The sequence below is a fragment of the Dichomitus squalens genome (genome assembly GCF_000275845.1).
Source record: "Dichomitus squalens LYAD-421 SS1 unplaced genomic scaffold DICSQscaffold_4, whole genome shotgun sequence".
Taxonomy (NCBI): Eukaryota; Fungi; Basidiomycota; class Agaricomycetes; order Polyporales; family Polyporaceae; genus Dichomitus; species Dichomitus squalens.
In genome coordinates, this window is record NW_006766886.1 from 1,211,055 (window position 1) to 1,220,036 (window position 8,982).

General features: G+C 56.1%; 3 protein-coding genes across 3 annotated transcripts; 2 read left to right on the forward strand and 1 right to left on the reverse strand.

Moving 5' to 3' along the window:
* Positions 1-52: 52 nt before the first annotated feature.
* Positions 53-1,824, forward strand: DICSQDRAFT_80562 (uncharacterized protein). The gene is made up of 6 exons (XM_007362567.1): positions 53-205; positions 267-434; positions 496-787; positions 842-1,677; positions 1,741-1,764; positions 1,818-1,824. Exons 1-4 carry the CDS (start codon positions 140-142, stop codon positions 1,438-1,440), a joined length of 1,125 nt encoding a protein of 374 aa, XP_007362629.1. The 5' UTR covers positions 53-139; the 3' UTR covers positions 1,441-1,677; positions 1,741-1,764; positions 1,818-1,824.
* Positions 1,825-3,089: 1,265 nt separating this feature from the next.
* DICSQDRAFT_100211 (uncharacterized protein) lies at positions 3,090-5,529 on the reverse strand. The gene is made up of 4 exons (XM_007362568.1): positions 5,402-5,529; positions 4,138-5,345; positions 3,392-4,076; positions 3,090-3,337 (listed from the first exon to the last, which is right to left on the reverse strand). The coding sequence occupies exons 1-4, from the start codon at positions 5,474-5,476 to the stop codon at positions 3,287-3,289; spliced, it is 2,019 nt and encodes a 672-aa protein (XP_007362630.1). The 5' UTR covers positions 5,477-5,529; the 3' UTR covers positions 3,090-3,286.
* Positions 5,530-5,758: 229 nt separating this feature from the next.
* On the forward strand, positions 5,759-8,441 carry DICSQDRAFT_153027 (MFS general substrate transporter). The gene is made up of 16 exons (XM_007362569.1): positions 5,759-5,927; positions 5,994-6,147; positions 6,207-6,303; positions 6,358-6,470; positions 6,529-6,542; positions 6,594-6,691; positions 6,746-6,942; positions 6,998-7,163; positions 7,216-7,239; positions 7,288-7,314; positions 7,369-7,443; positions 7,507-7,552; positions 7,636-7,736; positions 7,802-7,891; positions 7,991-8,119; positions 8,195-8,441. The coding sequence occupies exons 1-16, from the start codon at positions 5,805-5,807 to the stop codon at positions 8,310-8,312; spliced, it is 1,572 nt and encodes a 523-aa protein (XP_007362631.1). The 5' UTR covers positions 5,759-5,804; the 3' UTR covers positions 8,313-8,441.
* The last annotated feature ends 541 nt before the right edge of the window (positions 8,442-8,982 follow it).

Consider the following 8,982-nt stretch of genomic DNA (forward strand, 5'->3'; position numbering starts at 1 on the left):
TTGTCAGTTGTCAGATACGCCATGTATCATGTCTGCTTTAGGCGTCCTCCCGATCCGCCATGCACGCAGCATCATCCCTCTCACCCACTTACTCTCAGATTCCTCCCGGTCTTGACTACATTCCGGATAAATAGCAAGAATGGCGTACCAAGGACAAACCGACATCGTTTCTGGGGAGCAATACCGATATGCTTTGACTAACTTCGTACGTCGCTTCCGGACAGTGCGAATGACGCCTGCTTCCTAACAACGCGATACGTGTGCAGCGCATTGCCCACGAGAAGGTAGAGGAGCAACGAGTACAGCTACAGGAGCAGGAGAAGCAGGTTGCCCTCCTGCGAGCCAGGATCGCCCTACTTGAGGGGACAAATCAGAATAGCCATCTGGGCGTGAGCAAGCTTGGTGGGAACTCGGTCGATGACTTTTCTATCAAGGTATGTCATGTGTTACAAGTAGATAAATCTCAGGGTGAACGCATTCGCACGACATGCACAGAATGCCGCGTCGGGTTTGGAGAGGCAGATCAACCGTTGGGCCGCGGACGTGACCCGCGCACCTCCTGTACCCTTCAACACGATTCGCCAAGCTGCGCTTACGGACGTGTTCGACGATGATCCACCGGAGCTCGGGCCCAACGCACCCAACGCTACTGGTATCCAGATTCAGAGCTTGCTACGCCATGCTGTCTCGAAGACCATTGCTGAAGGCATCGTGAATTGCCTGATCGTCACAGACTCCCCTGAGGCGAACATCCAGCTCACGCGGATACACGAGCACATCTTCTCCCGTGAGTGCGTCCCTTCATTGAAAGCGACCAATGGAGACCAATGATATCTTCCAGGTGATGCTACCGTGGCGGCAGTATGGCGCCGACAGACCTTCACCGCCGCCGTCGAGTCTTGCTCGGAAGACATGTCCCGCTTCTTCCTATCCGAGCACATGCCAAACCTCACGAAGATCCTTGGCCTCGACACTAACGCCAAGGGCACCGCCGCCAGCGGCATCTATCTTGTCCTCGAAGCCGCCTACGAGTTCTCGCGCATGCTCCACGGGGCTCCATCGAGTTCCGGTGGCTCCGTTGACGCGTTCTACCGCGCGTTCGTCCCCGACGTCGCGATCACCATGAACCCGCGGCAGATCGAGCTCGTCAAGAGATGCCACAAGACGGAGAGGGGCGAGCTGGATCGTGTTGGCGCGACGGTGTTCCCTGGATTGGTAAAGGTCTCCCGGGGACCCCAGGGCCCGAACGGAGTCTCGACAGAGGACGTCCAGACGGTGGTGCGGAGAGCGCAAGTTATATGCGAATGCGCTTTGATGGGCACAGGAGTGGTATCGCCTGGTGTAGGTATGGGCCCCGGTGTTATGGGCGTGTCGCCCCCACCATCTGCGCCTCCGTCGGTGTCTCCGCAACCATACGCACACCCGCACGGGGGATACTGATAGAATTTTGGCATCTTACCGACTGTCGCTTAGGTATAGGATCGGTTCCTAAAGCTGTGTTGTCCGTGCACTAGTACGATGTCTGATGGTTTCAATCAAGCAAGCTATCATACCACCGGTAGGCCACAAACGCAAGGCTAACTGAAGAAGGTGGTCAAAAGCAATGCTCAGCCGAGTACATCAAAGTATTGTCCTATTTATATCAGGTTAGGAAATCGACAAATCGATGCGGAGGGTGTGCGTTCCAATCTTTCCCTGACATCACCCAGTCAACACAGGAGAATCTCATGACTTCTGAAGTCGGCTGTCCAGGACCCCGAAGAAGTACGCCCTACTCAGACGCGTCTGTTTACAGGCTCTAGGCTGACTGGTAGAAGCCGGTCTGTTATTGTACACTTAGTTTAAGATATTTCTCCAACGACCAGTTCAAATTTCCCGAGTTCGGTGCCACCATGCAGGGGATTCTGTGCGCCTTTGACAGAAGGGTAGGAGTTCCTCTTCGTCCATGAAACTTGCTTCGACTCCTCCGAGAAGGTTCGTTCCTCGTACATGGCCTGTGTAATAATTCTGACTGCTTTCTATGACGCAGGGCAGCCCATATTATTTCGTGTGCCGTCACGGCGGGGAGCACCTAGCTTAGCTCGTGTCGCCTGCGGCTGCCTGTCGTTGCGCACTGATGCGACATCGAAGCCCGATGTGCAGCGGATTCTCGTAAGCCATGCATTAGATAGGTATGTCGAAATGGGGCGCGCTAGAGATGGATGAACGTGTCCAAAGAGTGGTCCCAGACTCTGAATGCGCACTGCGCAGATCGTTTTCCGGGCTCGTACGTCTGCAGCCTCGCTGTTCGGCCTGACAGCACGTTGAGTGGGCGAATGACCATGTGTACTTATAGAGCCCCGTCATAGATAGGGCACGAGCCCACAAAAACCCTTACCGCAGCAGGGTACGATTAGTAGATAAGACGTTCTTGAGAAGTGCTGCATGTCTCTCAACTTCGCAACCGCGTTATCCCTCGACCCAACCACGTATCTCCCGCCCTCTACAACATGAATATGTCTTGGGGATTCAGAAGCAGGTCGGTGCCAATCTCTCCTTGTCATGCCGTGCTCTCATAGTTGTTTCTTCTAGTGGGAGTGGAGCTTCCAGAGACGGGTTCAGCATTGCCGAGTTAATGCTCCCCGACCACCTTCTCCTTCGCGCCACTAGTCCTGCGGACCCGGAAGGGAAATGTATGCTAGGCAATTGGCCAGCGTACAGTTTCGGGGTCGAGATGTTACTGCGCATCAGGGGGCTCGAGGGGCATCTTGATGAGAAAAAGGGTCGCTCCTCGAGAGTGAACGCAGACCAGTGGCAGGCCGAGGAAGACCTATGCAAGCTCGTCATTGGGTTCAATGTAAAGGACTTCGCTGAAGTCTTTGGCTCGTCGCTCCTACCGATTCGGGAAACCACGGCTGCGGCAATGTGGTCGGAGCTGGCAGGTCGGTTTCTAGCTGGGGAGATCAATTGCCAGCATATGTAGATGCATGTCTATGTATCTGTATCGGAGCAGTACTGCGTTGTCGGCGAAGAGGCTTATCTTCTTGAGCTTAGATAGATTGGACTTGCATGTGATGCTCACTGAAGGCACGGCAATTTGACATCTGGGCATAAAATCGTCGCTGCCGCAACCTGGCAGGAGATCCGGGCATCATACCCACGATCGGGATTGAGGGTATCAGTAGACCGCCTTCACCTATGTGGCTGATACTGAGCTGAGATTCAGCAGTATGTCTGGAGTTGCACAACGCATGCGCTTGTACGATGTCCAGTGGTTGTAATCTAATGAACTATTACTATACGAAATCTAGTCCTGTACGACCAAAAGCGACGCAAGCGTAGCCTCTGCCTCAACGATCTGGAGAAACACGATCAGTCACTTCACCGAAACAATATCAAGAAGGAACAGTACCTGTAGCGCTTGGAGCACCTCTAGTCGCTTACGAGCAGCGTCCAGCCAGTCAGTGAGGAGCACCTTCGCAGGACCCTTGAGCTGGTTGAGCTCGCGAGCAGCGCTATCCAGATCCTTCTCGTTCAAGAAGTACTCCGCCCGCGCCAGCACACTCAGCACGTCCGACCCGGGGACGAGACCATGCCGCTGGAAGCGGAACGTTGAGAACAGGTTTGATGCAAGGTACGACAGCACGCCCGCATTCTGGTCCGGGACCAGCGCAACGCTCGACACACGCGGTGCGACTGACGACGTGAACCACGTCGTGAGGTCCGCGAGGGGCTCGACGCCGACGTCGGGCACGTCGGACGCCTCGAGGGTCTGGAGCGCGGCTGTGACGACGGGGTCCTCGCGTGCCGCGGCGACGTGGCGGAGGACACGGAGCTCTTCGCGGAAGGGCTTACGCTCGGGCGCGTCGACGGCGTGGTTGACGGCGCGGAGGGCGGACCAGAGGGCGTGTACGCGGATGTTCTCGTCAAGGTAGCCGGCATTGTCGAGCGCGACGCGTTCGAGGCGCTTCAGGTTGGTCGCAATCTCGTCGAGCTTGGCTAGACGACCGCCACGCTCCTGTTCGACGCGCACCTTGATCTCGCGGATCCAGCGGCGCTGGAGCTCGATACCTTGCGCGATGACCTCCGTCTTTAGGCTGAATGTGGCTGACATATCAGCTCTGCACGCGCACAAGGTGGATATGTAGGACGACGCACCGCTCGTTGATGATCTCGCTCTGGGTCTCAAGCTCGAGCTCGAGCTTCTGCCTGTACTCCTGTATCAACTTCGCGCGCTCCTGCTCAAAGAACTTGCGGAAGCCCTCCTCCTGGCTGTCGAGCTTGTCCTGGGCCTGCATCTCGAGCTCCATGAGCGACTGCATGCACTCGCGCGCTTGCTCGTCGAGCGACGCCTCGAGCTTCTTCGCCTCCGCAACCTTGATCTCGTCGATGCGGCCCGCGAGCTGCGTGAGGTCGATCTTGGCCGTGTCGAGGATGTCGCGTGCCTTCTCCGCGGCGGTCGGGTTCGTGTTCAGATACGACGCGAGGTCGTCTATCACAGTCGCGAGCTGAGCAATAATCGGCTCGGACGCGCTGAACTCGGAGACAGCTGGCGCGACCAGAGGGAGAGGTTCGGGTGCGGGGGGAGGAGGAACGGGCTCAGCCGGCTTAGCGGGTGTGGGCGCTGCTTCGGGTTCGGGCTTCTTTGGTGGCTTTGGACGAGTGTAGCCGGGAGGAGGCTCGAAGCCGACAGGGAGAGGGGCGTCGTAAACAGTTCCAGTCTTGGCAGGGGTGTCCTGTTCGTTCGTCCGAGGAGGGATGGTATCAGGAGGAGCAACAGCAGGTTGCGCAGGGGTCGTCGTCGCTTCCGGGAGTCTGTCAGTCGGCTTGCCAGCCAACGCATCCTCGGCCCTCTGGACGAGCTCCTCGACGCCCTCTGAGAACTGGGCGGCTCGGTGCTTGGCAACTGCAGCAGCTTTCGCACCTTTGTCGTAGATCGCTGACTCGCTCTTGTCCACCTGTGTCACGGCCCTTTGCGCGATCGACTTCACCCTGTCCCTGCCGTGCTCGTAAGCCTCCTTCGCCTGCTCCTTTGTCTTCTCATACGCGTCCTTCGCGTTGTCACCGCTGAACAAGGACAGTATACTGTTGAAAACCTCCTGGGAGAGAACGACGACCTTCTCTCCGGACCTAACGACATCATTGACCGTGAGGGTGTCCCATTCGTGGTCTTCCGCATACTGAAGGAAGGATGGGCCAAAAGGCACATGCTCAACGAATAGTTCGCGGTACTGAGGGACCTGGAACGAGACGAAAGCGCTGCCAACGTAGAAGGTCGAGACACCTGCGGCCGTGTAGAAGACTAGTCTCCGCACGACGCTTTTCTTTTTCTTGGGCGGTGCTGGAAGCGGCTCGGTCGTGAACCTCTATGCGCTCTGCGCTGTCAGACGTTGCAAACACATGACCGAAACCAGAGACTCACGCGACGGACGACCCGAACCGCAGCCCTGCCCGAAGGTGCACCTACCGCCCTCGAGACAGGAAGAGCACGCAACATGCGTGAGTGTAGTGTAGTGGCGGCCGACGTAGTGTCGGGAATGTGTAGAACAGCGTGCGGAGTCGGACGCACGTCGTCGACTGTCTCCGTCCCGAGCCGGAGGAAATCGGGATTTGGATGGTAACCTCCGCGTTTGGCGTTATGCTCCTCTTACATGCCCATAATAGCATTCAGACCCGATAAGCATCCTTATCGCTCCCGGCTGGCGCGAAATGGCCACCAATTATTCCCTGTTCCTGTCAGCGTGCACCCTGAAAGATGGACGTGGAGCGGGCGGCTTTTGAGTGCTTTTTGGACGGTTTCTATCGTCCAGAGCACAACTTGGACGATGGCAGAGAAGAAGGAAGCAGTCCAAAATCTCGAACTGCCTGTCGCCGAGCGCACAGATGCGGAGACGCGGCGGTGGACGACCACCCGCGTCGAGCTCTGGGCATTTTATGTCTATTACATCGTAAGCAACAAGTTACGATCATCCTTTTGCTTGGCCCTCTGATCGTCGATCGCGCCTTCCCCTCAGGGCAACAACGGCCTCTCTGGCTTTAACTTCGGACCATCTCAGTTCCAAAACCTGCTGTTCCTTGCAGGCTATGACCCCAGTCAACCCCCCTTTACTGCTCCTTGCGGGACCGGCACCGACTGTGTGCTGCCGTATCTGGGACGTGTCCGAGACGGCACGTGCGTTTCAAAGCATGGATGTTCTCAGGACACTAATTACTGCTAGTTGCGACAGTAAATTCCATCGTCTTACTCACGAATGGCATCAGCTTCGCGCTGCAGGCTGTCGTCCTGCTCATCATCGGCGCATGGGCAGACTATGGCACCTGGCGGCAAGTTTTAACTTCAGTCCACCAGCGCCCAGTGGTCAATGACGTGACCTGCAGACCAAACATCACTATCTTCTTTACAATACTCGCCGTCGCAGTATCCTTCGCGTGGCTAGGTGTTGAGGACCCATCAAGATGGGAAGCGGGTGTTGCATTGTACATCCTCGGCCGTAAGTAGTGCTTGCCGTACGTGTAAACCAAAGTGACTGATCCGTCTTGACTACCCAGTAATCACTTACCAGGTTGGTTCATGCGCCGTATTGACCAATCATGATTCCTGACTATTTTTACAGTGCGCACTGACGTTCTGGACGGCTGCGTTCCCCGGTCTGGCTAGGGATCTGCCCATTGTACAGGAGTCGGCTGCCCAGGTCGATTCGGGCAAGAAGAGGTGCAAAAGTCCCTTGCATCCACTTTTATCATGACCGACTCTCTCTCTGATCAGCGTAGAAAAGCATGCGGACTTAGAGTCCATGGAGAGGAACCGCATCTCCAACGTTTCCTTTGCCGTATCTTCTGCCGGCGAGATCATCATCCTCGCCATCATGGTCGGCATTCTCAAAGGCCTCAAGTCCGACGCGAGCACCGAGAACAACACCAAAGCGTTTAGTGCACTCATTGCGTTCTCCGGCGGCTGTTGGCGTATGTGTCCTCTGTCACCGCACTGATCGCTGACAGCAAACACCGCCGTTCACAGTGTTGTGCGCCTTACCGTGGTTCTTCTTGGAGCGGCGGCGTCCGGGTCTTTCTCTGCCTCCCGGCGTGTCCATGTTGACCATCGGCTTGAAGCAGACGTATATCGCGCTTCGCGAGTGTATGAGACTGAAGCAGACGTTCCTGTATCTCATCTTTTACTTCTTGATGTATGCCGTTCCCCCCTGGTCTCCCTGAGAGCTGATCTTGAGACGTACCCAGGGGTGACGTACTGAACACAACAGTGTGAGTTCATTAGATGTCTAGCCCTTACAATCGCTAAGCTATCAACAGCACTGTGATAGGAACACTACAGAATAGGTCAGTCGCGTTCGTCCCAGACGTGTCCAGGTCTGCCTCTAACTATGGCAACAGCGTGGTGTCATACTCGACCCTCCAGCTCACGCTTCTCCTGATTGTCGGCATTGTGACGCAAGGGCTAGGCATATAGTGAGCTTCTACCCTGTCGCGTAAAGGTCGCCGCATGTGACTGTCGGGCTTACATGGATCCAGCTTGTTCTGGCTCGTGCAGAAGCGATTCCAGATCCCGACGAAGACGGTGCGTATCGCGTAGCTATGACCCCTACCGTATTTTTGGCTTCCCGTCGCTTGCATGACGTGCTGACGGATCGTGTTATCCAGATGCTTTGTTTCAATGTGTTCTGGATCCTTATCCTCACCGTCTGGGGTCTCATTGGGATTCACACCGACAAGTTCGGGTTCAAGCATGTCTGGGAAATCTGGTAATGACTGCGCATCTGCGTATCGTTTCGAAGGAAGACCGTCAGCTGAAAATATTTCTCATCAGGTTGTACCAGGCCTACTACGGCCTCATGGTCTGCCCTTGGTATGCATACAGCCAGACCATGATCAGCGAAGTCTCCCCGTTGCCCCAAATGTACGCACGCCCACTGTGGCCATTTCCCCAGTGCCCATGTCCGTCGAAGCTGCGGCCACTAACACGATCCTCTTGGTGCTCGTGCGCCGCCAAATACAGGTTCCTGTTCTTCGCGCTCTTTTCCGTCGTGGGGAAGACTTCAGCCTTCATCGGGCCCCTAGTGTCCTCAGCCATCATCACTGCGTCCGGGAATAATGACAACTATCCTTTCGTATTCCTGTTCACCCTGTAAGTCGCGCGTGACCACTTGCATCCAACGTCTAGTCCAAGGTCACTGACATTCTGGCCTCGAATGTTTTCCAGAGGGGCGCTAAGCACGGCCTTCCTGTACTTCGTGGACGTCCAGAAGAGCAGGAAAGAGTGCGAGGAGTTCATTGTTGCCGAAGCCAAGCGCGAGGCGTTCGCGGACGCCGTGCCGTGAGACCTCCGCAGCGCCTACCCAAATAGCGCAGTGCTTACTACGCTGCCCTTGTCCCACTCGTTCGAGTTCGGACACACTCAGCCTCGTTGCGTTTCTATATCTTTGCGAAGGAACCCTAGATGATCTCATGCCCCCCCCCCCGCGCGCAGCGGCTGTACACGGCCACCTGTTTGGCCCGGGAGCGTGTGCTGTGATTATACTACACGAGGACTGGAAGCGTTCCCCTTCACCCCGAAGAAGCCCGCTATATCAAGAATCGCAGGCTTAGGCCTGCTATTCCGGTATTCCCGGGGAGGTCAGCATGCCCTGGCGAAGGTGCGGCGCATTACATTGTTCTGATATGCGGGTCTAGGCACACGATCGACGACGATCTGAGTCCGGGGACGACAGACTAGGGCCGCTCAATTCTTGAGGACGCAGGACGCAGGACGCGTTCAGAGGCCATTGATGGAGGTGATGGGCTAAGCGAGACTAGCCGACGAGCTCGCCTTCGAAACCCCTCGAGCGACGATAACACTCATCCCCCCTCACAAAGTGCCTCAAGGGTAGTGTCAATCGATGCGGAAAGCCTTCGTCTTCAACATACTCGCGATTCATATTTTTCTGTTAGGTTTGAGACACGACAGACCCCTTGGAAAACAGCGGGCACAAGAAATGAGGTTGGTACCTT